This window comes from Leptosomus discolor, chromosome 6 (assembly GCF_034619465.1).
Source record: "Leptosomus discolor isolate bLepDis1 chromosome 6, bLepDis1.hap2, whole genome shotgun sequence".
Lineage (NCBI taxonomy): Eukaryota > Metazoa > Chordata > Aves > Leptosomiformes > Leptosomidae > Leptosomus > Leptosomus discolor.
The window spans coordinates 64,162,914-64,179,394 of record NC_141396.1 but is presented as its reverse complement, the minus strand read 5'-3'; the positions used below and the strand labels follow the sequence as shown (position 1 = coordinate 64,179,394).

General features: G+C 53.9%; 2 protein-coding genes and 1 pseudogene across 3 annotated transcripts in view; all 3 read left to right on the top strand.

The window, feature by feature from the left end:
* LOC147415399 (coiled-coil domain-containing protein 13-like) overlaps nucleotides 1-211 on the top strand; it is a 35,308-nt pseudogene extending 35,097 nt beyond the window's left edge.
* Nucleotides 212-2,761: 2,550 nt separating this feature from the next.
* LOC147415398 (protein-cysteine N-palmitoyltransferase HHAT-like protein) lies at nucleotides 2,762-10,032 on the top strand. Its single transcript, XM_086467349.1, has 7 exons — nucleotides 2,762-2,867; nucleotides 3,416-3,483; nucleotides 3,860-3,973; nucleotides 4,126-4,320; nucleotides 5,158-5,367; nucleotides 8,417-8,585; nucleotides 9,908-10,032. Exons 1-7 carry the CDS (start codon nucleotides 2,762-2,764, stop codon nucleotides 10,030-10,032), a joined length of 987 nt encoding a protein of 328 aa, XP_086323475.1.
* Nucleotides 10,033-11,304: 1,272 nt separating this feature from the next.
* LOC147415397 (coiled-coil domain-containing protein 13-like) overlaps nucleotides 11,305-16,481 on the top strand; it is a 28,323-nt gene continuing 23,146 nt past the window's right edge. For both annotated transcript variants that reach the window (XM_086467020.1, XM_086467019.1), the window contains exons 1-2: nucleotides 11,305-11,543; nucleotides 16,211-16,359. In XM_086467020.1, the coding sequence (XP_086323146.1) occupies nucleotides 11,305-11,543; nucleotides 16,211-16,359 (388 nt within the window). The remainder of the gene's footprint in view (nucleotides 11,544-16,210; nucleotides 16,360-16,481) is intronic.

The following is a 16,481-nucleotide window of genomic DNA, read 5'->3' as shown; positions in this document are numbered from 1 at the left end:
AAACACGACTTCTCTCACCCCAAAGCAGAGAACCCATGGAAATGTTTCTAAAATCCAGGGTCATCTGCCTTGTTTCTCTCCCCCAACCCCACAGACAGCCCAGGAGATACTCAGGGACATCAGCCCCAGCGTGAGCTCGCCCCAAATCTCGTAGGGGTTTGGTAGAAAGAGCTTTGTGCAGGACACGGGGACGGACCTGACGCTGGGTTGACTCGTTCTTGGCCAACTTGCGTTTGTCCATCCTGAAATAACAGAGGCCACAACCCATCCCAGCCCCTTCCTAACCCCTGGTTTGGTTGTGGATGCAAGACAACCCCCGAGATGGTTTGCAGAGATGTTGCGACCTCCCAGCCCTGCGCCGATTTAAACACTGCCCGAACCAGGGGAGGAATTGCACCTCCTGGCTTCATGCCTCAGTTTCCCCAGCCCCACGAGGTGATAGCTGCCTCCCCTCTTGCTCACAGCGACGGGGGGGCTACCTGCTCCTTTGCCAGGCTCAAAGTGGTGACACCGAGAGACACCCCTTGGGAGGGAGCTTGTCCCTTCGTGGAGGGGCTACCGTGGCCCGGGGCTCCTGTGGCCAGCCCTGGGCCGTGCTCCCTGGCCCGGGGTGAGCTTTGGCAGCCAGCACAGGTCTTCTCCAAGCAGCTGCCGTGACAGACAGCTCCTGAACCAGCCCCCCTCTGCAGTGCTGCTCTAAAATAAAAATACCTCCCGCCTGCTCCGCTCCACTCCCGGCCAAACTTCCTCCAGGGGCAAAGCGAGGGGGACGGCACCCCTCCTTCAGCCTTCCCCCCCCACCCCGCAACCCGGCCCCCCAAAGCCAGGCTGAGGGATGCTGTAGGACAAACAGCCCCCCCCAAATCCTCCATCGGTCCCCGCCGCTCCCCCCCCCCCCCTCCCCCCCCCAGCCCCCCCATCGCTGTGCCGGACGCTGGATCCCCGCACCCTCGCCCACCTCCACCCGCGGCCCCGGGGCTCAAGGTCAGTAGCTGGGGGGGGGGGGTGTGGGGTGTGGGGGTCACACTGGGGTTGGGGACACGCTGTTCCCGCAGTTCCAGGGGGTTTTGGTCACCTCTGCCCGCTCCCAGCGCCTGGCCGGGGGCGGTGGAGGGGACTGGGGAGTGGGGGGTGAGGATGAGGATGGTGCTGCCCCGCGGCTGCTCAGAGCTTTTTGGGGGGGGGCTGCGCTGGGGAACCCCTCCCCTGCACCTGACACTGCAACCCCGGAGCGATCAGGAGTTAAAATTGTCCGAAGGGTCCCCCCTGCCAGCACCCCTCGCCCACCGCAGGCGACCGCGGACCATTAAACACCCCCCCCCACACACGCCCCATTTGCGGGATGCCCCCTCCCCACAAAAAAAAAAAGGAAAAAAAAAAAAAAAAGCCTTGAAAAGCGTGGAAAGGAGGGAGAACAAAAAGAAACACCTCTTGAAAGCCACCTCCGTGGGTGCCCTCCCGCCGCAGGGGGACCGCAGGGAGGTGGCAGTGCGCCCGCCCGCAGCGGCCCCGCACGGAGGGGGGGGGGGGGGGGGGGGGGGGGGGGAGGGAAGCGGCCGCAGGGCGACCCCCACCCCCCCCACCTCCCGGGGGCTGAGTCCAGCCCAGGGCTGGCCCTTCCCACAGGGAAAAGCGTGTTTTTTTTTTTCCTAGTGCTAGGGATAAAATGGGGTCACCCCGCATCCCTACCAGCGACACCCGCCCCCCTTTAAAAATCTCAACAACAAAAAAGAAAAAATTAAAAAATAATTTAAATTAGAAAAAAAAAAATAAAAGCTTTGCGATGCGGATGGGAAAGCAGAGGGTGACCGGCTTGCCTTTTTCTGCTGCCTAAAAGCAAGAGTTTCGCTCTTTAATCCCTTCGAAGCGCCCCGCGCCGCTCGCAGGGTCCCCCCTCCCACCCGCGGGGGATGCTCACGAGTGGGTGGCGGTGCCGGAGGAGGATGCTCTGCCCCCCCACCCCCCCCCGCTCACCCTGCTCCAACCCCGAATTGCGTTTTTAGCAGCTGCCGGACAGGCTGCAGAGCTCGGGGCGGGCTGAAAGGCACGTCGCGCCGGCGTTAATTAGCCTTAACGGGAGTCATTAGCCCAGGGCTAATTGCGGGGCTGAGCGTCGGCATCCTCCGAGCTCCGCTGATGCCGGGCGGGGGGGGCTCGCCCGCCCTAAGGCTCGGGGGTGGGAGCACTTTGGGACCACGGTGCTTTAGGAGCCCCCTCAAGAGCTCAAGGTTGGGCAAAATCCCAGGAGAAGGCGAGCAGCAGCCCACGGCAGGGGAATAGGGGCATCCCATCCCATCCCATCCCCTCCAGCACGGGCATCTTTGTGCTCTATCCCGGAGCCCTTCCAAGGATCCAATTAAGAGGGGACATCAGAGGCACGCTGGAGGAATCCCATCCTGGGGAGCTGGCATCCCGGAGCATCTCTGAACATTGGGACGGATGCAACTTGCTGGGAAGAGCCTTTTTATCAGGATCTCCTGCTTGAGCTGCCCCCAGATCCTGGCTCCTGGGTGGGTTTTGCAGCAGGGTTCAGCAGCAACCTCTTTCCTCACACCTGAGTTGTGTCCCAGGTGTTACCGTCTTCTCCATCTCTTCAGCTCCCGGCCTTCAAGGAAGCCCACAAAGCAGAGCTGCTGAGGACCAGCAGCAATTTAGGGTGTTGGAGGGGCAGGTGAGCTCCCACCCCTGGTTTACTTTCCTCTCCTCCTTCTCTTTCCCAGGTCTGGATTCCCTGCACCAGCCGGGGCGCTGACCTGCCACCATGGGGGTTAAAACGATGCTCCCCAGCTACGAACTGGGGTTTTATGCTCTCACCGTGACGTGCGCTGTGGTGTACAGCGGCAGCGGGATCTTTGAAGCTTCCAGAGGTAACGCTCCCCACCTCATCCCCCCCCGGAGGGGGCCCTGGGAGGGAGGATGGATGTCAGGCGGCTGCTTTTACAGCTGTCGATACCAACAGCAGATCCCCGGATTTAATTTTGGCAGAGAACGACTTGGGAATCCTTTGCAAGGCTCCAAGAGAGTTTTTGGCCTTTTTGCCCGGTTGCCCCCTTGTCCCCATTTCTGTGGCTCAGGGCAAGAGGCTGTGGCACGTCACAGCTCTCCAGGCAACCACCCTGCCTACACAGGGCTGCTTCCCCAATGCTTCATCTGGAAGCCCAAAAAACCCAGAAAATTTCATGGGATCAGCTGAGGGTCCCTGGGATGGGCACTGCGAAAAGGCTTTGCTGGAAATTCTTGCAGAAATCGAGGTTCCTGACTCCTGTGGTTATCTACGGGAATTAGGAGCTTTGGGGATGGGTTGTTTGAGCCCTGATGGCTCATCATCGCGGTGAGGAAGGCTCCCTGCTTTGCCAAAACCCAGGCCCCGTTTCCCAGAGCTGTTTCTTTCCCCATAACTCTGGTTCTTTTGCAGACAGCATGAACAGAAAAGCTTTTCGGGACGGCATAAAGCCGGGCTGGCACTACTTCGGCAGGAAGATGGTAAGCGGAGGAAGGACTCGGTCTTTTCTAGTTACCGGTGACACGGTCGGTGCTGACCGCTGGAGAAGCAGAGCTGGTTTTTCTGCTGCTGACATATTTTTTGCAAAGTCCACGTGACTCCTATTTTTCTCCCTAAAGAACCAGTCAGGAGAATATCCTGAGCAGCACCGTGGATGCTCTGCTTTGTGCGCACCGAGACGAGCAACCTCTGCGCATCTCTCCTGGGGTTTTATGACCAAGCTGGGGTGCTCGGGAGCCCTTGGGTGGAAAACGGGAAGAAAAGGCTTTGGAAATGGTCTGGTTTCCCCTCCAGACGGGTGTTGGGGCAGGGGTGCGAGGGCTGGGGGCAGTAAGGCACCCGGTGCTGCTCCCGCAGGACGTGGCCGATTTCGAGTGGGTGATGTGGTTCACCTCGTTCAGGAACGTCATCATCTTCGCCCTCTCGGGACACGTCCTCTTCGGCAAGATCTGCTCCATGACGGTGCCGCAGGTGAGCCGGGGATGTGGTGGGATGGATCTGAAAGCACCAAGGGTGACCTGGGACCTGCGGAGGGGGGGTTGAAGGATGTTCTGGGATGGGCGGGAGCAGGGTCGGGGTTTTCACCACGCTGACCACGGGTCGGGACCGCTCTCTCCTCACAGCACCGGGCTGTGGTGTACATGCTCTACGGGGTCTCGGCCGTGCTGGGCAGCATGGGGCTCGTCTACCTGATGATCATCCTCTCCCACTGCCTTGTCCTCTACTCCGTCGCGCTGGCCAAGCAGAAGTGGCTCTGCTACGTGGCCGGGCTCTGCTGTCTCGCCTCCTTCAAGGTGGAGCCATTCAGCTCGTGGCAGGTAGGGGCTGTCTCGGGCCATCTCTGCCTCATTTTCAGCCCACTTTTGTCCATCTCCTTGGGTTTATCTCCAAGGAGGGTTCCTGTGGCACCCGCAAACCCCAGGCACTTCTTCTGGCTACTTCAGATCTCCCACAGGGTTTGAGAAGGAGGGGACTTTGTGCTGCTTGGGAATAATCACATGGGGACTATGTCATGTTTTGGTGGCTTCATGCAGGGCCAAAGCTCAGGACACCTGAATCCTCCTTGTTGCTTAGGCAACAGCTTGTCAGACAGGCAAGGTGTGTTCCTGTCCCGTGCCTCAGCTTCCCCATCCGTAACATGGTGCTGGGATGGGTTCAGTGATGCCCATACCTATCTCTTAGCTCTCTGCCCAGTTAAGACTTTCACTGGTGGGTGGAGAGAAGCCCAGGAAGGACCTTATAAAGCTATTCAGTCCCTCTGAAGGACAGTGCTGCCTCTCCCTGCCTGCTGCTTACCTCCTGATATGCGTTCCCCTCCCCTCTCCATCAGGCTTCTGCTGGCTTTTCTTCACTCCCTGGGGAGGGGGACATTCCCACCCCAGACCAAAGCCTACGTGGCCCACAGCTGCTTGGTGAAGACGTGGCCAAGAGGATCCACCACTTCCCATCTCCTCCGGGATGCAGGAGCCAGCTGGGAAATCGAGCCCCAGTTTTTTTCTTTTTCCAACAGCAAGGCTTATGAGCTCCAGGGACACTTGGTGTCAGAGGGTAATTAGAGGCTTTGCCAGCTGCCCCAGGAGTGATGTCCTCCACAAAGCAAGGGAGCACAGAAGCGACACCGCGTTCCTGGTGGTAACTATTTGTTTCTCATCCAGAGCGGATTTGTAACCGGAGCTTTTGATCTTCAAGATGTCCTCTTCTACGGAGGAAGCGGCTTCACCATCATGCGCTGCATGAGCTTTGCACTTGAGAGCTCTGAGAGGAAAGAGGGCATCTACTCCATCTTCGACCTCCTCAAGTACAACTTCTACCTCCCATTCTTCTTCTTCGGGCCCGTCATGACGTTTGACCAGTTCCATGCCCAGGTGAGTGCTCCTGAGGCAGGGCTGGATGAGGACCTCTCCCTGCGTGTATTTGCTTGGGTTTAATGCCTGCAAAACCCCATCTTCTGCCACAGTGAAGGTGCAAATGGTTGTAGAGCTTCTTGTGGTCACCTAGTCTGTGCCATGATGCTGTGATTTTTGTGTGGAGGGGCATCAACCTTCTTTTTTGGGTTTTGGGCCGCTGATCTGTTCAGAGGGGAAGACGTTGCTGTGGTGAAAGCATCACACTGGGATGAGGAGGGGAGGGTTCAGCTCATGTCCTTGCTCGCTGGGCACCTGCACTGCTCGGTGCCTCAGTTTCCATGCGCTGTCACCCCAGCAGCTCCATGCTGCCCCACTGCGCGGTGCCGGGAGGCCACGGTGAGAGCCAGACGTGTGGTGCCCATCTGTGGGACCTCTGCATGCTGGTGGGTGTGACAGCAAGGTCAGCCTCACATTTCCATCCTGCTGGTTCACCCAACAAGCATGAATTTCCAGGCATGGTCTGTGTGTCTTCATCTGAAGTTATTTCTCTAGAAATAAGTAAGATTGGGTGCCAGGCTGTCTTTCAGCAACCAGGGGCTTCCTCTGCTCTTCATGAAATACCCTGGTGACCCATTTGACTCTAGAGATCATAAGGTCAGCGCTGGTGTCCCCCACAAGGGATGCTGGTGGTGCACTGAGTCTACTGGCAGCCCATTCTCAGCAGACGAGTGCTAGGGATGGCCAGGCCACTGATGGGCTTTTCTCCCCAACCTGCTGGAAGAAACGCTTCATCCTAAGGCTTCATCTCTCCAGTCATGTCTTATCTGTCAGGCTGAAGTCCAGCTGAGCGTGGCTCCAGCAGTCCCACTGTCCAAGCCCCTCTGGAGGGTTTACAGTGCGCTGGGGTGCTGTCCTCATCCCATATTCCTCTTCCTTCCCCAGTTTCCATCAGTCGTTCCTATGAAATGTGCAGCCCTGGCTTCTCCTAACGCTGCAGCCAGTTATCTGTAAATCAGGGCATTAAACTCCTCCTGTCCCCAAGACCTGAACTCCTCCTGTCCCCAAGACCTGAACTCCCACCGCTTCTACATGGCTTGATCTGGAGGGGGTTTTATTTTGGGCTCCTTTGCACAGCCCCAAACCTGGATGTCTCTAGCCCCTTAATGAGCAATTCCCGCCTCTGCTGCTTAAAACGCTCACCCCAAAGGGACAAGGATTAACTCCACAACCCCTTTGCCATGCCCCAGCTAAGGGTCCTGTCTTGGCCTGGCCACCACTGCCATCTCCTGGTTAGATGCCCCCCTGCACCGCTGGAGCCGCAGCTAATTTTAGGGGTGAATTCCTAATTGCCCAACAGCAATTACAGGGGCAGGTAGATGGAGTCTGACCCAGTTAGGGGGCAGATCTGTGTCTCTTTGGCTCCTACTGGTGCTGCATCCTGGTGGAGACCTTGTGTGATGGGAACTCATCTGTACCAGGGCTTGCTCAGCCCCATTTGAGCTGAAAAGCATCTTCCTTACTAGGATCAAGGGAATTATTTCACTTCTGTAGGGCTGCAAGTGTGGGGGACACCTCCCTGATCCCACGGGGATGGTGGCAGAGTGCTGCCACCACACGCAGACATGAGGACAAGAGGAAACAGCCTCAGGTGGCACCAGGGGAGGTTTAGATTGGACATTAGGAAAAATTTCTTCACAGAAAAGGTTGTCACTACCCAGAGCAGTGGTTGAGTCACCATCCCTGGAGGTATTTCACTTAGGGACATGGTTTAGTGGTCGACTCAGCAGTACTAGGTTAACAGTTGGACTCGATGATCTTAAATATCTTTTCTAACCTAAATGATCCATGATTCTATGAAAGGGGGGCTCCGTGTCCTCCCACACATCTCCATGCCAGAGTCTGTCCTCCCTCAGCTTCTCCTCCAGCTTAGAGTCCAGCAGCCTCTTTGTGTCCTTAAAGCACTTGGCATATAACAGACACACACACACACAAAAAAATCTGGCAAAGGCTTTAATTCTCAGGAATCATCTGGATTTGACGATGGGGCTGGTGCGGCAGCCTGCGGATTATGTCGGGAGAGCTCCCACCTCTTGCAGGGAATAAAGGGAAAGTAATAAACATAAGAGGATTTTGAATAGAGCAGCAATTTTTACAGCGATGCGGGGAAGTGAGGACATCAGTCTGCCCGGTGTAATCCTGAAAGCTCGCTCTGATGATTTTTTATATTACAACAGCCAGAGACATGACAACACCTGGAGGCAAAGCCCGGACCCTGTTTGTACAAGACACAGCAGAGACAAAATCCCCATTGATCAGGTCCCAACCGATTCAGGATGGCTCCTCCAGCAGCTCTCCCTCTCATTTACAGCAGGCCTCTGCAGCAGAAGCTCCAGAGACCACCAGTTCTCCTCCTCCTCCTCCTCCCAAGTGACCCTGGCCAAAGATACACATCCAGCCCTGGCAGAGCTGTCAGGTGGGATTCCAGCACTGCTCCCAGCCTCTCCTGGGCATGTGGATGCCCTTCCCTACAGGCTGTGGCGCCCTGTAGATGTGATGAGTACGAGCATTTGCTCCCTCTGGGTGACTTGTGCAAGGGGCCGCCCTTAAGCAAAGTTGATTTTCTAAGCATGTCCCTGCAGAAAGAGCATAAACCCCAGCTCCTCGGTCAGTACGGTCTTCACCCCACCTAGGGTCCCTTAGGTACAGCCAGACCTGTCACTGCTGTGTCACACCATGTGCCTGCTCTGCTGGAAACGCCAGTGATGGGAACAGCCTTTGCTAGGAGGGTGCTCCAGGAGGCGCGTTGCTGCCGTGCTCAGCACTGAGGTGGGGGTGTTGGAGGGATGCTGTGGGTGGGACATGTCCTGCTCCTTGTGGATGGGTTCACCTGAGCTAGTCCCTTGGGTCTTCCTTAATCAATGGAGATTCGGGCCACATAGTCCATGGTGTGATTTCTAAAGGAGAGTGTTCGGTCCCCATTTGGACCTTGACTGCTCCTCTGGATGGAGGAACACACTGTCCATCCTGTCTCTTAGCTCAGCCCTTTCCTGGTTTGCCATCCCGGCAGGTGAGCACCCAAGAGCTAAGACGCAAAGACGACGAGATGAGGCATATCCGGGTCCATGCCCTCCTCCACGTAGGGGCCATCATTGCTGTGGACATCTTCCACTTCTTCTACATCCTCACCCTCCCTTCTGACCTGAAGTTCATGAACCGCCTCTCGGACTGGTCCTTGGGTGAGTGGCCGTGCTTGGACACATTCACACCTGTACTCAGCTTCGAGGCAGCGGTGGGTGATCCAGATCTCCATCCATCCCTACTGAGAGGCTTTGGCAATGCCTATGTTGGGCAGGTTTGAGCAAAGCCCCTCTTCTTCCCGTGGACAATACACAGAGCTGGAGCCCTAGAAAGCAGATGGTGTTGGGCTGACATTCTCACCGGGTCCAAGTGTAAATTGTTTAGCTCCGGGTTTAAGAGGCTGAGCATCAAGCCATTCCCATTGCCTTTGGACTGGAAGGTAGCTCAGCACCTCCAAAAAAACCAGCCCTATGCTGTTGCAAGAGGTACATCTGCTACCTCAGATGCCTTCCCAGGTGGCCACCCACTACGGGTGTTTGTGAGCCACTGAAATGGTCCCAGGCATAGGGTGCACAGCGAGCAGCTCAGGGGAGTTGTAGCTGCTGTTTTCAACTGGCTAACAGAGGGTTACAGAGAAGGTGAGCTCTTCTTGGAGGCTGGAAGGGAAGAAGCGGGACACAGCAAACAAGGAGCAGCAAGGCCAAGCCTCATTGCATGTGAGGAATGTTTTTCACAGAGTGGTCAAACACTGCAACAGAGGCCCAGAGGGGTTATGGATTCTCCAAAAATAGACATACTCAATGCTCAAATGAACAAGGTAGAGAGCAACCTAATCTCCCTTTAAAGTGGGCTGTTCTCTGAGCAGGGCTGGACTAGGGACCTCCAGAAGCCAAACTCCCCGGATGAGTCATGGTAGCAACACTGGCATTCAGCTGGCAGCTGGATGGAGGATTTCAGCTGGCCAAATACACATCTGATGGCAGCATCTCAGATGCCACAGTGTATCTGACATCCACACGGACAGCAGACAAGCAGGAGGACGCCCATGTCTCTCCAGAGTGGCAGCTGGAGGCCAGGAGAAAATCCTAATGCAGCTAGGATGGCACTAGCATTGATTTAGGATGTCCTAAGAGACCTGGGTGGATTGACCAAGCATGTGTGTTACTCCAGAGGGAGCTGAGCTCCTCTGCAGGCTCTGCTGCCTGTATTGACCAGATCTACCTGGTCCATGGTGGGAGCTCAGGCACTGCTCACATCGAGGCACTGTGTGGCCCTTAATCTGTGAGCTGAATCCCACCAAGATGGAGGCATTTGAGCTTCTGTTTGTAGCAGCGCTACTGGAAAGGGCACCCCGAGCCGGTACATTCCTGCTCTCCTCGACTGCTCGCCCTGGCACGTCTCCCTCACCGGGCTTGAGCTTGGCGGGGGGGGTTGGGCATGAGGAGCCGCCCCTCCACCGCGCACAGGCCTTTTCCTGCAGCTGCCACTCTCCTGCCCACCCCGGGGCGGGCTGAGGAGCCGCTTCCCTCCCGGGCACAGCCGGATCCCCGAGGGACCGGGCTTGCTACGGGCCCCGCGGCCTGGTGGCGCCTCCGGGGCGGCTGAGGGCAACTGTCCTGGCGGCCGGGCTGAGGGGAAGGCCGCCAGCCCCGCCCCTCGGGCGGTGACGTCCCGCGCTCGGCGCATGCGCGGCCCTGCCCTTCCCCTGCTCTTGTCGCCGGCGGGGCCGCTGTTGCTATGGGAACCGCGTGGGGCCGCGGCCGGGCCGGGAGCAGGAGGCGCAGCCGGAGGGAGAGGCAGCGCGGCCCTGGCAGGCCGCAGGACGAGGCGGGCGTTGGCCGGGGGAGAGAGGGAACCCCCTGTGTCGTCCCCCCAGCAGCTCTGTGGCAGAGCCCTCTGTGTTCAGGCGGTACCCAGGTAGGCCGGAGGGCTAAAGGTTGCCCCCAGGCCAGCCCTTCTGCCCCCGGGGGCCCCGGGCTGTGCAGAGGCACGGGCTCTGCTGCTTTGTCGGTCCTTAATGCACCTCGTCCACGCCCGAGGGGTCCGGGCGTGGAGGTAAAGCTGCACAAAGGGACATAACGTGCCTTTTGGCACTTGGTCGGGATGGTTGCTGCCTTGGTGTGAGAAAGGGCCAGTACTCAGCGGAGGGTGTGCCTTGGAAAGTTTGTACTGATTGTTTTTCCTAGACCAAAGGTGCACTCGATTATTTTTTTGCTGACAGTAAATGCCAAACAGAAGGAGAGGGGGCTGGAATAAATTCGAAACCTGATGGCCTTTAGTCATGCTAAGTAAAGCTCTAGACATTGAAATAGGTAGCGATGTTATCGCTTTAATGTTGTCACTTAATGCTTAGAGAATCGGGGGAAAGATGTAAGCCACGCTCTTGCCAACTAGTGCCCCAAAATTAGGTTTAACAGAGATCTTTCTTCCCACATTAACCCAAAAACGGGGGGATCTCCACCTTCCTTGAAACGTGGGAAGGAAGGCTGGATGGTTGCAAGCAGTCTGCGTTCCCTTTCGTCAGTATAATGGGGTTGCCACGCTGGCATGGATTTGACCCCAACTTGCTCTTCTGTAAAAATGTTTATTTCAACAGATCTGTTTAAAAACATTTTAAAACGTTGCTTTTTTGAATGATAGAGTGAAAAAGACCCAAAAACCTTTTTGAAGACGATTTGAAAGCCATTTATGGGAAGAGGCCCTTCAAGCAAGACAGTGGGACTGAAGAGCCCAGTGGCTGAGAGGAGGCGGTGTCAGGGAGATCACACAGAGGTCAGTGAAGAAAAACGGCGAAGCAGCTGCTGGAAGAGGACGTTTTTCAGAGCGATGTTGATCTCTGTCTCTTTTATTTTCTTCTTGTTATGCTCTTAGTAAACAATGGAGTCAGACAGAAAAGCGGATGAACATTTTAAAAGGCAGTTTAAGGCTTATCAAGAACAGCAGCAAAGGCGGCTGCAAAATGTAATGGAGAGGAAGAAGGAAAAGCAGGACAGTCAGAAGGAAAAGCAGGACAGTCAGAAGGGTGACAATGGCAACGCAGAGGAGACTTTCGGAATCTCGAGTGATCTAAACCTGTTTGAAACAGGACAGCCTGTAAATGAAGATAACAGCAAAAGGTAAAGGCATAGCAGCACCGTTCCTTCAGGAACTCACAGAATTCTATTTTCATATGCTCTTACACAACCTGTGTCATGTCTTCACATGTTGGGCTTTCATTATCCTGAGGAGACTCTCGCTGTCCCTAACATGTTTATCCTCAGAGCGTTGTGGTGTGCACTGTATTATCAGTGTTTCACAAACAGAGAGCAGAAGGACAGCGGGATTAAGCGTGACAGGCTAGGGGCAGCTGGCTGCCCTCTGACAAAATCCAGTCACTCAGGATCACTGACATCCTCGGAACTGTTGGTTCATTCCTGCCTATCCTTGAAAACAAACTAGTGCCCTACATGAGAAATTTCCAGAGGCAGGTAAGGGCAAAGCAACCAATGGGTGCAAGCCAAAGGCCTGCAGCACAGAAGAGCGTTCCCCTGGCTGTCTTTGTGATATAACCCGATTTCGTAGCTCGGAAGACAGCCAGCTGCACGGGAGGGTCTCGCAGACGGAGTTGGCTCCTGGTTGAGATACTTGACAGGGTTATATAAGGTAGGGTTTTAAAACTTACGGGGGGACAGGGGTTTGGGTCTTACTTCACCCATTGGGAGTAGTATCTGGATTACCAGGACGTTCTGGTGTGGATCTCCCTCCATCTTGGGTTTGGAGCTGAGTGCGTAATTCAGTTCACTGGAGCAGGGATTTGAAACCCCAGCTCAGATCATTCGTCCCCCTCCTAGGATATACTCAGACTCTCTGACCCAATTAGTATCATTTTTCCAAACTAGAACAAGTCTGAATTTGGACATATCCCCCAGATGTCTGCCGTTCCTACCGTGTCACCCCTGTGTTGGCGGGGAAGCCAGCTGAAGAAATTCCCGCTTCTGCTCCCCGCTTGCAGCTGTGCTGGTACAGCTGTTTGCCGGAAACTGGTTTCACTTTCTGGGCCAAGGGTGCTTTTCTCTCAAGGCATTTCAGTGGTCCAGGTGACAGCTTTAAGCCCACAGACTGTTTTATTGGCCCCACGATGGGGGTGAGATACTGTGATAAGAGGGGCAGGAAGGAGGAGCTGGCAGCTCTGCCAAACCCAACAGCTCACAGGTGGAAAACCACAGTTAGGCATATACCTTTGAGACAGTTTCCCCTCCCAGAACCCGCAGTGGGGAAGGGCAGCTCCACCAAAGTTTATCAAGCCACTCACCAAGGTTTATTAGGCCCTAAACGCTGATCTCCCCTCTGTGTTACTCTGGGCAACGCCCTGCTCAGCTCCTTGCTGAGGATTGCTTCCTTCAACGCCCCAGTGCGTAAGCGGCAGCAGAGCTTCTGTGAAGGTGCAGGGAACCACTGAAACTTGCAGGTCCTTCTGGGAACGCAGAGTTCATGCTGCAAAGGACATCTGTGGGGCAACGGGGGGGCTGACCCCCTAGAAACTGATGCTCTCACCGTTGCATCGTACCATGGTCTTCTTCACCCATAGGGCCCGCGCCACGGCTGTCTGATTTGCCGAGTTCTGCTTCTGATCTGACCTCGGCCGGCTGTCCCCTTCAACTTTTTGTTCTGATATTGGAGATCTGAGAGGTTTTTAAATTTTTTCTTTCTTTTTTTCTTTTTTTTTTAATGGGGTGAGAGGCTGATTCCCACAGTTGAGATGTGGATTGGTCTGGTGGAGGAGAGGCTTAGGCGCTCCCACAGCACGTCCTGGTGCAGCGTGTGCACGCTGAGGTGCAGAGTAGAGGAGAATCCCAGCAGTTCTCTGCTACTTACAGTTCAGCAGTTTAGGTCTGAGCAATTCAAGAGCTGTTACCTACCTCTCTTTAGTGGCACTGACTTAAAAGTCCACGTTTGCCATGGCAGGCGTAGCAGATTTATCTGGTTTGTCCTTCGCTTACGTACGTCTGCAGCAGAGTGGTTCTGAGCGCATCCGATCTGGGCAGGATTTGCTTCTGGAAGGGATTCACCAGGATGTACTTTGCAGTATTCCCATGACAACACGTTAGAAACTTGTTCCAGGATACCAGGGCTCCATATGGTCTGCAGTGGCAGTGATTTCAGCCTGTCAGCGTTGTTTATAGCAGCGCTTGGGAAACGGTCTCCTCTCTGAAGTCTCCCTTCCTCTGCGCCTTGGGAGTTCGTTTTTCCTTCCTCCCATCCTGCTTCCAAATTTTTTTTAGGCGAGTGTTTAGCTGACATTTGTGTCCTTCTGGTTTGTTCTTTCTGTAACTTTATCCTCCCTGCTCTGTTTGAAGTATTTAAGTGATTCTCCCCATGACATGGAGAATCTGTAGCAGAGTTGGGAAAGAGACTTACCTGACTTCCAGTCCTGGGCCCTGCTCATAAGCTTTCACCTGGCTCTGTTTCCTCGAACGAGAGTGAAAAGGGTTGTCTTTCTGCAGCCTGTTTCTTTTGGCTGACTTTCTGTAGCTGAGCCACTTGGGTGCAACCTGCTACCTCCTTTGTAACATGTAGGGATGGGATGGAGAAGTTTCTCAGAGGAGACTCCAGCTCTGTGCAGTTGGGATTTCTGTCCATCCTACTGTAAGGTCTTTTTGTCATGACTTGGAAGACATTGCTGATCAGGTGTATTAAGAGCTTAGAACCTTTTTTTTCACGTTAATTCCCTCACTGTTAAAAGTCTTTTTGTTCCTGTGTCTCTAATTGGATCTGCGCAGTTTGGTTGCTCACTTCTATGAGTGGTACATGTGGGAATAACTTAGTTTTGCCTTTTCTCTGCTCAGATTGCTGCTTGCTTTCTTCTCCTTTGTAAACAGCTGCCTTTGATCTCCCTTTGATTTTCAGCTTTGAAACAGAAGTGCATTTCTTAATGATGGATTGTGAATCGTGTCGTAAATTGACCGTGCTGGTTATGGCGGTGCTCTAAGGGGTCATTTATGCTGACGTGTACGTAGGGAGCATGCACTTAAAAGCTCCAAAGGCCACTTGGAGCAAAAAGCTTGCTAAAACTTGTGAACAGAAAAGATTTAGGTAACTATTGAGGTAGCTGACTTGTCTGGCTGTGGATATGTCTACAGCCACTGGTCTATACTGTAACAACTGAGCTTTATCCAAGTCTCTGTGATCATCCAAGTAACTTACTCCTGTTGTAGTTTGGAGCAATCACTCTGTAGGCCAAAGGAGTGGGACATTATTCCAGATTAAATCACCAAAATGTAGGCATTCAGAGTCACACTGTAGATAATAAGAACCTAGAGGTCAAATCATCTGCTTGGCTTAGGTGTCTAATGGTGTCTGAGATGCTGTAGGGTATCGGGAACTTCCACCTGGGAATGATAGGCAGGACAGAGGAGGCCTGCACCCTTCAGCAGCTGGGGGATGGGTGGGCAGCCCAAATGGCACCTGTAACTGAACGGAGTCCCCTCATCAGCTCACTCCGTGGCAGTTTGAGAGCCGTTTGCATCACCCCACAGTGGCAGCTGGTCTGTAGGCGACGCTGGTTGTATTGACTAGACCTCCTTGGCCTTTTGTGTGCATTTTGGCTTGCTGCTCACAGAGAGACACCCCTGTGTATGGAGTGGGACCTTGCCTGGAAAGTCAGAGGGGAGAAAAGAGGAAGCTCAGAGGCAGACAGAACGGGAGCTGCTGGCTTGAGCCAGCAGGATCTCTACCCCAAACCTATTTGTGTCAGTATGACTTCGCTTAGCACATCCCCCCTCTCTGGGGGATGGAGACAGGTTCATTTCTATCCTGAAGTGCTGCTGTCTGGAGGAATCTGACTGACAGCTTGAAGTTGGAGGATGGTAGTAATTCTTGGGGTTGGCTCAGATGTCCGCACAGGGGTGGCAAGCGCTCTCTGAGATGCTCTCAATTCTCTGCCTGGGCTCCAGAGGTTTTCCCAAGAGCCCTGCGTGGTGGCTGCTGGCCTCACGTAGGGAGCTCAGCTAATCCTGGGGCATCTCAAATAGATGCCTGCGTGCCCACAATTGAGTTGAGCCCCTGAGGCCTTAGCTTCTTGGTTTTACCTTTGCAGTACCAGCATGTAAGGACAGCAAAGAGATTGGAGTGATTAATTCTCTGGATGTCTCAGAGAGATGAAACTCATGAATGTTACTCAATGTACCGAAGAACAGGAGAAGCAAGAGGCTATTTCCTCCTGTTCAGAGCGCTTTTTGATAGCCTTGGTTTCTAAATGAATTCCAAAAATACAAACTGATGCCAGTCCATCCTGGTGGGGTTCCAAGAAAATCAGATAGGGGCAGAGGAAATTGGTCTTTTGTGAGTTGCTATGAAGCATTCCTTTTTCAAGAACCTCAGCAGCAGCTTTTGTAGCTGATGCGCTGTTGGCTTCTGTTAGCTTTGGTAAGTACAGAAAGGAAAGCCTGGATGCCGTGGATGCTGGATGGTGAACCCTTCTGATTTCCTCTGAGGAACCAGATACATAAGACTGAGTGAGACAAGACTATTCAGTAACCTCCAGAGCACTGAAAAGGTACCTGTTCTGTGATGTTTTGCCCCAGACAACACAAGGAAGTGCAGAATTTTTTAAGAAGAAATAAGTTATAGGGATAGATCAGATCATCTGGTGTTCTGATCTGAGGTTTAGGATATTCTGCTTAATTCAGTAAACTCACTCCTGATAAACTCAGCTCATCCAGCATACAGTCATTTAATTATTTTACTCCTGGAATCTGAAGCACATTACAGTGACATTTGCCATGATGGCTTATTTTTTTCCCAGGTTGCTTGAGCTTGAGAACGAGCAGCTCCAGAATCAGCTTCGAGAGGTCCAAGATGAGAACTGCAGACTATACAAACTGCTGACAGAGAAAGACTTTGAAATAAAGCAACTCCAGAAAAAAATCCCGGAGGACAGATTAGCTTTGTCAGGTAAGCACGGTAACTTTGTATTCTCGCTGTGTTAGTACCAGTGTTTGCTTGATGGTGGTGACAATAGAGGTAGGATGACAGAGTCATTGTGAGCTCCGGGCAGTGAAATATTCATGTGACAT